The following is a 15,163-nucleotide window of genomic DNA, read 5'->3' as shown; positions in this document are numbered from 1 at the left end:
TAGCTCAGTAGACCAGCTGAAGTTTTGGACCTCCATGTTTAATGGAAATACTCCAGTACTAGCCTAGAAAGTTTGGTAAGAAAAAATCCTTAATTTTGTCTGAACTAATAGTAGTACAATAAAAGCTTTATTTGGCATGTTGGGGGAATGGGAGGTGCGGGTTAGTCAAAAATTCCAGTTAACTAAGAGTTATACTTACCAATGGAATACCAATTTTCAAAGAATTAGAATACAATAAAATGAATCAAGTAGAAAATAGTGTATGGTGCAGGGTCATCGTTATCAACATCCATTATTGTAGATGTGGAAGGTGTAGGAGATTGGGCTGAATGTGTAATGATCCTATGACACACCCTAGAAGCTGCTTTTTTGAATAAATCCCTGATATCAGCTTGTTGACTTGTCTTCTGCCTCTTTTGCATAAAAACAGAGTACAGAATGTGCAATTGCATAACCTCCTGGGCACTATACTAGTCCCAGTTACTAGACTGAAGATTTGTATTGGGAGATATTGGAAATGCCAGTTAATAGAGCTTTCTGGCTGATAAAGTGCCGGATAACACAGCTTTTACTGTATCTGGTTTTGAAAATCTTTTCCTGGTTGTATTTTGGTAATTGTAGGTGTAAAAATAAAATAAAATAGAAAAAAGCCTCATACTATTAGGTTTCATTGATGTGAATGTAGGGTCTCCAAAAAGTACATTTTACGGCAACACTGCAAACATTCTTTAATTGGGTCATATTAAAATAAGGATTTGGGGGTGATCTGGCAGTCTAACACCTCAAACAGATGGTGTATATTTTGCAATGCTGATAGCCTTTGATAGGAACAGCTGTGTATAAACTCCATCATAAAAGTTGTTGACTGAACACTTGTGTACAGGCATACACGCTGCCACGTCTAGCATGGAAATACGCCATTGACAGTATTTCCTTGTTTTGTTTAAAGCTAGGGCTGGAAGTGTATGTTTGCCCAAGGACCAAAGAGAGTATGTATCCCAGTTATCCAGCTGGCTTAGAGGTAAACGGTTGGTGGTTGCTGGTGCTCTGTTTTGTCTAATGTCTGGCTCGAAACAGCACAGTAGCTTTATGGACTTGATCAAGTGCTATCTTGGCAGTGATCTTCCCATGACACAGTGAAGGCCACCAGAAGGACGGTGCTGCCTTTTCTCTTGTGGAGTAGAGTGCTGTAGGAGGCCTGAGCCTTAAACACTGTTGTCTGCTATAGACAAGAATTTGAAAGCTTTGGGGCATCCACTGCTGGCAGTTTGAATATAAGGGGCTGTTGGTGAAATGGTGTGATCTGCCTGAATGTGTGATCAAAAGAGATTGCCCCCCAAGTCCGGTGTATTTATTAATGCATGGCAAACTAGGCTGCACAGCATGGAATGCCCGGTCTACTGGAATGACCTAGATTTGTGAGTAACCTTTAGCAGTGGGTCTATGTGGATTTAAGGGTTCTGCCAAGTTATTCTTCAGCCTTTTGACCCATAGAGCAGCTTTGATGTTGACTCTGAAGGAGGCCAGACATCCTACTGTCTAGCAAGAAAGATGATGTTATAATAGCAACAAGTTAAGAGGAGAAATCAGACTAATGCAGAGCCAGAGTAATAAAATGAGGGGGCTGCAGTGCCTGGGTTCTCCAACCAATTAAACATCCAAGAATCCTGTTTGAACAATGGAAAGGGCTTGTGATTATATTGTTCCTTCTAAACTTGATTTGCAAATTTGCCATATCACCAGTGATTGCCCTGCAAGATCTGTCATTCTGAAGTTTGCTTTAGCCTCGGACCTCGGTGATGATATATATATGTGCTATGGTGGTTATATTTCTTCCCATTGAGCTTTCTTTATGCTTCCTTTCCTTCCCACCCCCCCTCAGGCTGAGCAGTACATCAAGCTGTCTGTATTCATTTTGTGGCATTCAAGGCACGAAGAGAGTTCCTTACTGAATGGATTCCAGCTGTGGACTTGACTGTAAAAGCTTCCCCAGCTGGCTTCCATATAATTAAATCTTGTATGCATTTACTAAAGTGGCATTTCATAAGACATCTAAGTAGCAATAGCTGTTTAAGCATGACAGGGACATTTGGTAAGAGATCGTTAAAACAAAGAGTTTTACATTGATAAAATGGTGAGAGGGTTTTCTGTTGTACGCACATTACTTCCTAATGCCCCCTAGACGAGCCTGTTGCAAAACTCATTCATTACTTGGAAGATCAGGATGTTAGAAAAAATCCTGCTTCCTTTAGTAGGCCTACATCTGCTGATCTTTTCTTGGAGTTTGAGACAGAAGTTATGATGTATGCACCACCCAATTGTCTCCATAAATTTTAAATGGTTAATGATTCATTTTGTACCATATATTGGAAGAAACAGGCTGTTTCTGTTACATTCAACACTGGTAGTTCTGTTGAGCAGTATCCTAATGGTTTATACTTTGCACAGTTGTATGCCACATACACTAATGATGAATGCTTAGCCAGTGTAATGCTATTACCCTGAAGCAATGAATTGGTATAGATTGCCATTACCATTATAACACACTTACAGCTCTGTTTGTTTCCAATTCACATTACTCAGTCCTGCAAGCAAATGGATTTTCAAGCAGTGCCATCAGGAGGACTCCGATAGTTGCAACTGAGTTTACCTTATCAGAATGTCTCTGATTCTGTGGTGGTATAGCTGTAGCCTTCATCCAGATGACACAGTACATCCAATATTTTTCTATTAAATTGGAGACAAAACTATGCACTATGCTTTCTGAATAGTACAGTTTAGAGCTCACTATTCCTTTTGAAAATGAAACTTCAGTCTCAATTTATTTGCCAAACATCTACTTGAACTTTTCCTCTTTCTATTTAAATCTATTTTGTCCTTTTTAAAACCTATTCTCTTATTCCAAATATTCTGTTTTGCCACTTCTCAGCCCCAGTGGCTTTTATCTAGCTAAACTAGTTCATAAAATAGCTTTATATAATTTTGTTTTCAGGACATATATTAACCTTTCATAAAAACACAGTCCTTGGACGTAGCGTGTAATAGCCGGATTTTGAAGACTCTGGAGTATAGAATCCTTCATTCAGTAGAAGTATAAAATACATTTTCATCTTTTCCCAAATGCTTTCACTTCCTTGACTTGCTTAATGTGCATGGCAGTCGTGTAACTGACACTTCATATTGTTGTTACAAATAGTTTTTAAATGCAGCGTATTATATTAAACCAGTCAGATCAGAGGGACTCACTTAGCCAAATGGATTTTTGTTTTTCGGTTGATGAGCTAACTCATCAGTGACCTCTTCTTGATCTTGCAAAGATATGAGAATTCAACCCATTTCCACTTGTGTGTTTTGAGTTCACACAGACAAAGCTGAAGGTCATTGCTCTAGAGCAGGAATTGTCATCGTCTTGCATCATCTGTTAGCTTTCCGCATATCACTTTGCCAAATTATTTTTTTTTAATTTGGAGCCAGCCCCCACCGGTTGTACTAAATGAAAAGTGAATGTTCTTCTCCTCAATTTGCTGTTGTGCTTAATAATGTTTCCTTTGTTTCATCTTTTTTGCTTAGGTTGCTTTGAATGTTGTATTAAGTGCCTGGGAGGAGTTCCATATGCTTCACTTGTGGCAACCATTCTCTGCTTTTCTGGGGTAGCACTGTTTTGTGGCTGTGGTCATGTGGCTCTCACTGGAACCGTATCTATCCTTGAACAACACTTCTCCACAAATTCCAGTGACCATGCTTTGCTGAGTGAAGTGTAAGTATGCCCCTCTTCCATTACTTCCTGAAAGAATTCCAGCAAAACACCCCATAATGCAAAACACAACTGTGATTAGAAATGGATCCAAACTCGAATGCCAAACTCCGAGGCTTAGGCTCTTTTCTTTAAATAATATACACATCGCGCAGTGTCTAGTGTTATCACTTCCATGCATGGAGATTCAGCATACAGTTTCAGCCTGAATGACGACTTATGCTAGACAAAACTGGAAGCACAGGTGTAAAGTCCTAATGAGAACACAGTTTGTCTCCTCTAACAGCTAGATCTGAATCAAATACAAAATGTCAGCTGTTTCCAGCTGATGGGAGGGCCCTAAAAATGTAAAGGAGCAGCCTGTAGAAAACCAAATCATAACTGGTGCAGAGCTACATGCGTCATCTCTAGTAACTGATTATGGGGAAGGCAAACGAGAGTGACACACACTCCTGTGAAGTGAGTCAGCCAGCTGTGTTGGGACACCCTTGCTGCGCTTTCCTTCATTCTGCACATGCTACAGAGCTGCACTAGTCAGAGGCACAGGGCAGGACTGAGCCCTGTAGAATTTCAACTACATGAGCAGTGCCCCCAGACCCATGATCCATAATAGGACAGGAGCAGGTTGTGAGGAGGGAAGTTCACTACTGTGTACAGAGTGCCCAAGAGCTTTTATTTGAGGCTGGAGAATCCTACTAGCAGTGGGATCACGTCCTGTGTTTCCTGGCCTAGCAAGGGATGGGAGCACTGCATGCTCAGCTGTTGGAAGTAGGCAGTTAGAGCCCTTGTAACTATGCTTAGCTGCCCTCTTCTGCCAAGCCTTTTCTTCTAGCCCACAGCACGAGGCCATTGGTGTAGGGGGATTAAGAGGTGTGTTAAGTAGGATCCTGGTATGCTCCCCTGGTCGTTTTTTACTTTAAGGCACATGGACTCTTGGAATTTCCCTGTCATCTTCCCCTTCTTCTTGACAGCTCTCCCTGTGCTGCATTTTATGAGTTACTGCTGGATCTCATTTATCGAGAAATAAAGCTTTTCTCCTCCTGTCTTGTTCACCCAGCCCTTGATTGTCTGGTGACAATTTATCCTAGGTCAAGAGCTTATCTAATAGTATCTAAAAAACCCTTTAAAAAGGTGCTAGTATATTATGCATGCTATACACATGTATAGAGCCCCGCAGGGATACAAAATTTGTATCTGCATCTGATCCACGATTCACAGAAATGCTCCATGGATTTGCAGGGCTCTATAAAGGCAGCAGAACCATAGCATGTATGGTGATGACATGTAGCGTCACTAGCTGTGCTTCAGCAACTGAGGGCTGGTCTACTCTGGGGGGGGGAGGATCCATCTAAGATATACAACTTCAGCTATGCTGTTTGCGTAGCTGAAGTCGCATTATCTTAGTTCGACTTACCTGGCCATCCTCATGGCAGCGAGTCGACTGCTGCAGCTCCCCCATCGACACTGCTTACTCCTCCTGCTGAGGTGGAGTATGGGCATCAATTTGTAGATCGATTATCGCGTCTAGACAAGAAGCGATAAATCAATCCCTGGTAGATTGATTACTACCTGCTGATCTGGTGGGTAGTATAGACGTACTCTGAGTGTAACACAGCCTAATGTGCAAAGTCACGGGGTTCATTTATTTAACTGAGGATGAAATCCAACGGATAAGGAGAAAGCTTTGCAAGAACTCTTGATAGCAACACACGGGAGAGAGCTGTTGTGACCAACTGTCATCAATACAGCATCAGCAACCAGGGTTACAGTGGCACTGTTTCAGGGAAACGAGCAATTGGTACTTGAATTCCTATGGCCACAAGGCTGTGTGGAAGCCTAATGAGAAATGCCAGGGGTTAATGGAAACAGACAAATCTAGTTGGAGGGGTTTAAAAGTGCCTGCAGATATTTTTTTAGTAGGTTAGCACTCCTGGCTTTTATTTTGAACCATACTTGATATTCTTGTACCTTTGCTATGAAACTATGGATTCACTCCTGTGCTGAACAATTTGTTAAAATTGAGTGATGCTCATTTGCATGTTCTCAGGAAAATATCACATCATTTTCATGCACTGTAAAATATGTATGCAGATGAATTTGGGTAGGAGGCGTAAGAGGGTTATGAATTTTGGAGCTGATGGTGCTGTTTCCTTACAGGCAACATAGCCCTTAAGAGTGGGCACAGAGCTAGGTGGCCAGAATATCCAAATTCTTTTCCAGTCTTTGCCTCTTCAAGCTCCTACATATGTACCATAGCGCAAACATTAAGTTAAGGGTCACAACACCGTATGAAGTACTGAAATCTCTCCATTTTGCAGGCATGGAACTGACGCGCAAAGATCATGACTATCCTAAAGTGTAAGAAGCAAGATTAAAACCCAGATCTCTTGACTCTCAGGCAGGCCCTAGACCATTGTCCCTCTGGTGCACATCAGTTTCTCATGTCAGTTTCCACATCGGTAAAATGAGCAACATAAGGCTGGGACACACACCCTTGACTTTCTTTTTTTTAAACAGAACCACAATATTTGAATAGATACTTGGCAGAATGAATTTGCTCATGCTGATTTTCTTGCCATGCAGGCTGAAGCCTAGGGGGGAATAGCTCAGTGGTTTGAGCATTGGCCTGCTAAACCCAGGGTTGTGAGTTCAATCCTTGAGGGGGCCACTTAGGGATCTGGGGCAAAAATCAGTACTTGGTCCTGCTAGTGAAGGCAGGGGGTTGGACTCAATGACCTTTCAAGGTCCCTTCCAGTTCTAGGAGATAGGATATTATCTCCATTAATTTTAATACAATCAGGTAAGACTGATTTGTTTTAACATGACTCCAAGTCTGACTAACTTTTATTTCCTCTTCTATTTTAGCATACAGCTAATGCAGTATGTAATCTATGGCATTGCATCATTTTTTTTCTTATATGGAATAATCCTTTTGGCAGAAGGTTTTTATACAACAAGTGCTGTGAAGGAACTGCATGGTGAGTTCAAAACAACAGCCTGTGGCCGATGCATCAGTGGAATGGTAAGTACAGTACTGCAGCCATCACCTAGCTACCCAAAGGAAGACTAGCAGTTGCCTTTTAATATTTTCTTCACATTAGCGAAGATCTTTGATCTGGCTTAGTTTGACTCTTATGCTGTTTCACCACAATGTTTTTGCCAGTTAAACTTTTCATACCCCACAAAAAGAGAGGTATTCAGGATTGTGCACTGAGACCCATCTTGTCTTTGCACTTAGGGGAAGCTCAGCTGGATCCAAACTTTGCAGAATGAGTTATTTAGGTACTTACATGTTCTAAACTCAACTTCATGACTGTAGACTGTAAATTTTGTAATGCTCAACCCAGGTGCTAAGTGCATTTGGGCCTTAAAGAGTTGTGATGCTTGGAGTTGGCCTTAGAGCCGTAATCCCCAGATTGTGGAGCATGTCTCCCTAGGGGGGCACAGAGGAACGTTCAGGGGGATCCAGGGGAGCCCAGGCCTGCTCTCATGTGGGGCGGGGAGGGAGCGCCACCCCTCCCCACTCTGCCCTCAGCCTCAGCTTCGGCTCCCAATCGCAGCTCCGGTCTCAGCTCCAGCCCTGCTCCCGGGTGGCCTGGACAGGCTCCATTACAGGTAAAGAGGAGCATGACAGAAGAAGTTTGGGAACCATGGCATTAGAGACTCTTAGAGTTGGGACTACAAAACTCTGAGTAGGGTTTATGCAGGATTATTTTAAAAAATAGTAAATCTTTACATTTCTATAGCACATTCCACAAAGTCCTTCAAATATCAATGAACCAAGCTTCACAAAACCCCTGGAAGCTAGACAAGTATTACTGTCCCATTTTTACAGATGAGAAACCAAGGCATAGAAAGAAAGCAACTGTCTCAAGATTGCAGGAGGAGTCTTCAATACAGATGAAATATTACAAACCTTTAAAAATTTCCAAATGGTTTTCACATCAGTACACTTTAAAAAAAAAAAAAAAAAAAAAAAGTAAAACTTCAAAATCTTGCCCACAGCTCCTTCATGGTTGTACTCTTTAGGAACAGAGACACAAAATTTTTGAGACAGGATTTGAAATCTATCTGAAAATTTGAATTCAAAGCTGATAGTTATGAAGAAAGCAAAGGAATATGGCTGGGATCATCCAGGAGGAAGTGTGGGTGAAAAGAGGCTTTTGGTGTGATTATATTGCATTTTAATAATTAAAACATATTGCCGATAAATGTAAAGTTTTTTCAGCCAAGAAAAATACAAAGGGAATAGCATGTTTGAACGAAGAGTCATTTTTCAACTGTATTATTTAATACGCTTTTCAAAAAGCTAATATTAAATTAAGTCAGTTAAGTAATTTTTGAGGCATTTTATTTTCTGGCAAGTGTGACATTAAAAAGATGACAACTGAATTATATCTAAGGCTTTATTTTCCAAAGGTCAGGAATACAAAAATGTCTATACATTTGCACATCTCACTTTGAGTGCATAATTACTTGTGCAAGTTAGTTAACTGCAATAACAAAAATGACTATTCATCCCCTTATGCATATACTTATGTTGTATGCAACTGTGATAAAGGCATGTTCAAATGAAGCGCAAAAAAATAGTTTTCCATGACTTTTTGAAAAATCTGATCACTCTTCTGCAGTAGAAATTGCAACAAATATGCTACATGAAGCATCATAAAATGTGGGAATTTAGAAGTGACAAGAAGTAAGAGCTCTAAGATACATTAACAATTGAAATGATGTTACTAATTGAACATAAAAAGGGAAATGTCTGTGTAACATTACAGATCTAGGCAATCACAATTTGTATGTAATTGTTGCCAGTGCAGCCAGCTCCCTCTTCCCATGCTGCTGATTCAGTTCTAGCAAGTATATTAGATTTCCAAGCTTCCAGAATGATTGTTGGATGCCAGTGCTATAAAGAGGAGTCATATCAGATCATCATTAAGGCTGCATTTTTCCTGGCCATCATAGGAGTCAAGGATTCCATAATATTCATGTTGTGGTTTTAAAAAAAACTGGCAGCCCCTCTTCCCCCCGCCCACCCAAAACCATCATATCCTTACTGAAGTCAATGGGAATACTTCTGGAGTGAAGTACTGTTTAGTATGAATAAAGAGTCTGGCCCTATAGAAATAAACACCCATAACCTTTAGGCCTTTTGCAAGCACCTGCCTCCCCCCCCAACCCCAAGTTCTCTGCCTCTTTGTTCCACTGCAAAATCCATCCCACCAATCAACCCTGGGTTATCCAGTCTCTCTTTGCCTTGCTCCCATGCTGCTTAGTGTCTCTGGACAAAGTCCCATGACCATATGGACTTTCTCCACTACAAATTTGCTCTGTCTTTCAGCTCTCCCATCTTCCTGACTGAGCAATACTCTTCTCCCTCAGTGACTCTCCCTCAACCCCAACCCTCCTTCCTCTTAACTTTCTTTTGGATCACTCTTTTCCTCATTAAACTAACCCATAGAGCCACTCGGATGCTACTGTCCTTCAGATCCATTTCTACGGTGATGCTCATGGAGAACTGCCCCCGACAATGGCCTAGTAGAGGGCCATGGAGATTCTGATAGCTAGTTTATTTATATTTTGTAGTTTAAAAAAACCACCTTTTTTGATTTGGAAGCATTGAGTGGTGCACGTAGCTGGTCTGTGTACCCACAGGTTACCATCACTCTTAGCTTTGTCTTCCTTCCCATGGCCTCCATTTGTTTGTCACACCCTCTTGATTGCCTTGTCTCACACTAGACTGTAAGCTCTTCAGGCCAGGAGCTGTCTTTCTATACTGTTTGTACAGTGGCTAACGCTACTGGTTCCAAGTCCCAACTGGAAGATCGGGCACTACTGAAATACTACTGCTAAAGTGGACAACTGTGATAGTAAATAGTCTGGAACCAGTTTCACTGAAGCTGAGTTCTGCCAAGTTAAACACTGAGCTGGACAGGAGGCCAGTACAACTGGAGAGGCCAAAGCAGTTACATTTCAGTAACAGCTTTAATTCCTCCAAGGCTGCTGAAGTTGAGGTAGGCTGGATTTACAAAGGTCTGTCCTGGCATCACAATCTCGCATCTATTTATGGTCATTGCTGCCAAAGCAAAGTTTGGCTAGATGCTAAAATGGGAAAATAGGTAATTTTACGTACAAAACAATGCCCATGTGGGATGCTCCCCTGGGGTCCTGAGATACCTTGCCACTACCTACCCTTAGTGTGAAGCAATCTTCTTTATGCCTACTGTGGTTCAGCTCCCTGAAACCAACAGCCTCTGTCCACCAGGCACTTGCTTTCAGTTCTCACCACAGACCTTGCCATCCCTGTGCAGGTTAGTGCTAAGTACACAGCAAACCCCAAGTCCTCCTTGCAGCATCCAGCCCCATCACTAGCCACTTATGGTCATTACCAGGCAAGCTGTCCCCAAAGAGACGGTGTACACACTGAGTGGCACAATTCAGGATCAGGTCTTTTATAACCAACCAGCATTAAAATCTACGTACCATAAATACAAATATGTTTATTTACAAAGATTAAGATTTAAGAGATAGTGAGCAGGGATAATGAGAACAAGTTCTATCTAACAGTCTAACCTTAACTGTAACAGGCTTAAATCCTTTTCTAAAGCAGTTTCTCACATAAAGCAACCTCGCACTGTCACTAGCCCACGTGGCCAGGACCCAATTTGCATGAATGCAAAAAGTGCGGTCCTATTAGCTTCCTCAGTGAAGGATGACCAAATGTCTTTTTGCTTCTTATATTTCCCCAAACTCATTGTTTTCTCCCCCAGAGACAGGATGAGCCCTGTGGTTTCTTTCCAGGGATGCTGGCTCTAAGGTGTCTTCCCATGCTTCTGTTTGTTTCACATCCCGCTTTGACCTGTTTTTCCTGTTGACTTTCACAGGGGTTTCCATTGAGTTGGCTTTAGAATGCTTAATCTACGTAGGAATCTAGGCAGAAATCTGAAAATACGTCCCTTTGTGTGGCAAAACCAGTTTTTCACCTCTGCAAGTGCCACCTTAATATAAACTAGGAGGACATATTTTCAGTACCTAGATATAACTTTTACAATATAATTGGTATATATGTTTCAATGAAGCTACAGATACAGTATTTGTGCCTTCTAAGTGTATTATTTATACGTATCATGGTAGTCTCAGAGGTCTCAACCAGAGGACAGAGGTCTCAACCAGAACCAGGGCTTCACTGGGCTAGGCACTAAATATACACAAAAGTAAAAAAACAACACCCCTGTCTCCCCCCCCCCCCAAAAAAAAAAGACCGCAGTTCCCGCCCTGAAGCATTCACCATGTAAATAGACAACAAAGAAAATGGGAGAAAAGAAGCATTACTTTCCTCTTACACATGGGGAACTGAGGCACTGAGATTGTGATTTGCCCCAAGTCACACAGGAAGTCTGTGGTAGAGCATGGAACTGAATCATATCTCCAGAAGCCCAGACCAGTGTGTTAACCACACCTCTCTAATGATGCTCTCTAAAGCAAAATTAAGTCTGGCAGACAATTCAGAACATAAAATAATATTAGAAGTCTTTCCAAAGCCAAAATCAAGTGTAGTATCTGTTTAATATCTCAGATATCCTCTGCAACGATATTAAACCCTGCCAAAGGAGGGATTCTAGATTTTTCATCTCATATCTATGATCTTTTGTCTTGTTAATTTAAAACATTTTAAAACAGCTTGTCTTAATTGATATACCCCTGCTAGCTGTTAGGGTTTCTGGTGTCTCATTTTAGGAACCTAGATTAATTTTTCAGGAGACAAAAATGGGTTTCCTTAATTTTATGTTCAGAATTGACCCCACTGTATCTCCAGAGAGATGTGCATGGTTTGATTCCCCTGCGTAGTGTACAGCTGGCAAGAATTAAAGAATTTCTTGTAGATCTGGTATATAATTAATTTTTTAAAATCTGTTATTTGATTTGTTGGCATTTACTGGTTTTAACTTAAAATCAGAATTCCTGTTTCAGTTTACAGTTCTTCTAACTGTGATTAATAAAGATTCTTTATTATGTGATTCTGCTCTTTCAGAAGACCAAGCTGTACTCAAGCAGACAGATTAAAAATGGAGCATTTGAATCTTACATTTTCACTACAGCCTTTGAGCTAAGTATTTGTTTAAAGAAAACAGCAAGCGAGAAATGCTGGCCTAGTCATTTTCCTGCTGCCCAAAAGATCCTATTTACAAGGAAAAAATTGTATGGCAACTGACTTTTAATGTTAAACTTCCTGAAAATGACTTGTAGGAGCTTATTTAAAATATAGATACCCCTCTCCCCGGAGAGAGCATATTCATTCTGTTCCCTTCAGAGAGTTAAACTTGAAATGTGTTTTCTCTGCCCAGTTTGTTTTCCTCACATATGTGCTTGGAGTGGCCTGGCTTGGGGTCTTTGGCTTTTCTGCTGTGCCTGTCTTTATGTTCTATAACATATGGTCAACTTGTGAAGTCATCAAATCACTCCAGACAAATATGACAGCTTCAGGGGACCAGATCTGTGTGGATGTCAGGCAATACGGTACTTATTTTAATCATGATTAAATTCTTTATCCTCTTTCTTTGTCCTATCTTCAGCTGGTTTGTCTGTCTTAGATGATGAACCAAAAAGCAGAGTGTGGTATCTCTGAAAATGCCATTACTTTTCAACTTCATGCAGTTTATACTAACCTCCTTCCAGATGCAATCAGTTTAACTGAACAGGAAAGTCATGCATCTCAACTGATTTTGTAACTGTTACCCATATTATAGTATCAGGTTTAAATATAAAACAATCTCAAAATAAAATGCTTAGGAACAAAGTGGATACAAATTGATATTTTTTAAAATATAAAAAAAATTGAATTTATATTTAATTTTTTCTTTTAAACAGATTTTTGAAATTGACAACCTATTTTAAGGCCTAAACTTACAATAATCTGTTAAAATAATTTAAATAATAAAATGCTGCAACAATGAGCCATCCTCAAATTAATTAATTAATTGGAAGGGTGCTGCTTTTTTCATTATGTACCAGATCAGGCAGAAAATATTTAACTTTTGAAGTCAACTCAAGCTTTGTAAATGTTACATTAAAATAATACATTAAGTAAGCATCTGTATTATTTTCAGCCTCTACTGTGGGGTGACTGTAAGTCCAGTTTGTTGTGCAGAAAAGCTTTTGGCTTATTTATTTTTGGTTTCAGTTTAGCTAGCAGGTTCAGAGACAATATTTTTTTCATTTGGACTAGTTCATTCAAACTTGATAAACTCACTGGTAGTTGAAAGCAGGTCAACTTGTTTTCCTCTACCAATCTATGAAAAAAAACAAGGTGGTAGAGGATGAGATCTACTAACTCTAAAAACGTGAAGGACATGGAGCCAGATTTTCAAAAGGTATTTAAGACACCTGAAGATGCAGATAGGCACCTAACCTGCTGTGGCACTTTCAAAAGTTCCATTAGGCACCTAACTCATTGAAAATGATGGGAGGTAGGTGCCTCATTGGATTTTCAAGAGCCCCTATGCAATTTAATCGCATGAGGCACCTCACTCTCATTGAAATAAATGAGAGGGTATCATGCGATTTTCAAAAGTGTTGTGGCAGGTTAGGTGCCTATCTGCATCTTTAAGCACCTAAATACCTTTGACAGTCTGGCCTCTGGTGACCAGAAACAGTCTGTCAATTCAATAACTAAAATGAATGACCTTTATTTAATAACTCAGTTTTAAATGCAAAGCATTTTGATAAGCTTGTTTATTATATGTATACAGCAGTTTAATTTTATTTATCCAGTAAAAAAAATTTTTTTTAATGCTGTTTTTGTACATTAATTGAATTCCAATTTCCATCCAAATGCATCTTGACAAAAATCCAGAATAAAATCTTGTCCAGTATAAATGTGCAAGTCTCCAAATACGCACATCAGAATTGAACAATCACATTCAGTACATGTGTCTTTGACTAAGGAATCATTAGTACTTCACCACAGTATTTACTTGGGTTGGTGCTGTGTATTTTGGAATTGCAAAGCAGAACTAAAAGTGGTTATGGAGTAAATCCTGTGATGCTTTTTCTGCAGTTGTACCATGAATTTAAGATATATTCATGTTCAGACAGTCTTCCCTTGACACAACCACTAATTCCAACCAGTTTGAATGGCTTTAATAGTGTTGAAAACTCTTCTTTAAATTGTATTGTGAAGACAGACAATATATTTTAAAGTGATCAGTTGCAGTTTAAAACTAACATGGAGGGGCTACAAAATGAACTGAAAAACATGCTTGCATTATATTTTAAATGAAAGATATTTACCTGTATTTAAGATTTACATCTGTTATGGGCCTAGAAGTGTAAACATTTAGTATCTTCCAGATCTCATTTACTTTAAAAACCAATAAGCTCAGTAAATATATACACCTCTACCTCACTATAAGGTGACCCGATATAACACGAGTTCGCGTATAGCATGGTAGCAGTGGGGCTCTAGCGACGCTTTAAAGGGTCTGGGGCTCCGGCTGCTGCGGGGAGCTCTGGGCCCTTTAAATTACCACTTGAACCCTGCCGCCACTACCCTAGGGCTGTGACAGCGGGGCTCAGGTGGCATTTTAAAGGGTCCGGGGCTCCAGCTGATGTGGGGGCCCATTAAATCCCTTTGGAGCCCTGTTGCTGCTACCCCAGGGCTGCAGCAATGGGGCTTGCCAGCAATTTAAAGGGCCCGGGGCTCTGGCTGCTACAGGGAGCCCAGGGCCCTTTAAATCACTGCTGGAGCCCTGCTGATGCTACCCCGGGACTGCGGCAATGGGGCTTGCCAGCAATTTAAAGGGCCCGGGGCTCTGGCTGCTGCAGGGAGCCCAGGGCCCTTTAAATCACCGCCAGAGCCTTGCCGGCCTTACCCTGATATAATGGGATTTCAGCTATAACGCAGTAGGGATTTTTGGCTCCCCACAACCGCAGTATAGCAGGGTAGAGATGTAATCATCTTGTGCATTATGGGGGTGAAAGGGGTCTGGAAGTATTGGATATATACGTGCCAGGGTTCACCTAAAATGTTTTCTACCCATTGGAAATGAAACAGGAAATACTGTAATTTTGTAATTCTTCCCTACCATCAGCTACACCAAAATACTGAAACCTTACTCAAGTGGTGTTTTGGCCTAGTAAGGACTTCAGTATTCAGCCCAATTCTGAAAGGTGCCACATACCTTTTGAGCTGCAAATTGCCTCTCATAATCAGGGGAGTTGGGTGTGCTCACAGATGATAGGCCAACAGTGAGTAAAATCACCATTTGGCTGCCATATGGGAAACCTACATCTGAGAACATTTGGCAAGCAGCAGCTAGACTTGGTGTATGGAGAATGCACAATCTGAGTGATTTCTTTGTAGTTTCTCCTGCCAACTCAAAGCTGTACTGAGTCAATGTGTGGGTGCAT

At 40.7% G+C, this 15,163-nt stretch overlaps 1 protein-coding gene across 6 annotated transcripts in view; it reads left to right on the top strand.

Moving 5' to 3' along the window:
• GPM6B (glycoprotein M6B) overlaps nt 1-15,163 on the top strand; it is a 140,162-nt gene that overhangs the window by 119,886 nt on the left and 5,113 nt on the right. For all 6 annotated transcript variants that reach the window (XM_030573168.1, XM_030573195.1, XM_030573159.1 and 3 more), the window contains 3 exons: nt 3,571-3,757; nt 6,620-6,776; nt 12,100-12,271. In XM_030573168.1, coding sequence (XP_030429028.1) covers nt 3,571-3,757; nt 6,620-6,776; nt 12,100-12,271 — 516 coding nt within the window. The remainder of the gene's footprint in view (nt 1-3,570; nt 3,758-6,619; nt 6,777-12,099; nt 12,272-15,163) is intronic.

The sequence above is a fragment of the Gopherus evgoodei genome, chromosome 1, assembly GCF_007399415.2.
Source record: "Gopherus evgoodei ecotype Sinaloan lineage chromosome 1, rGopEvg1_v1.p, whole genome shotgun sequence".
NCBI lineage: Eukaryota > Metazoa > Chordata > Testudines > Testudinidae > Gopherus > Gopherus evgoodei.
This window is presented reverse-complemented; position numbering and strand designations above follow the sequence as displayed.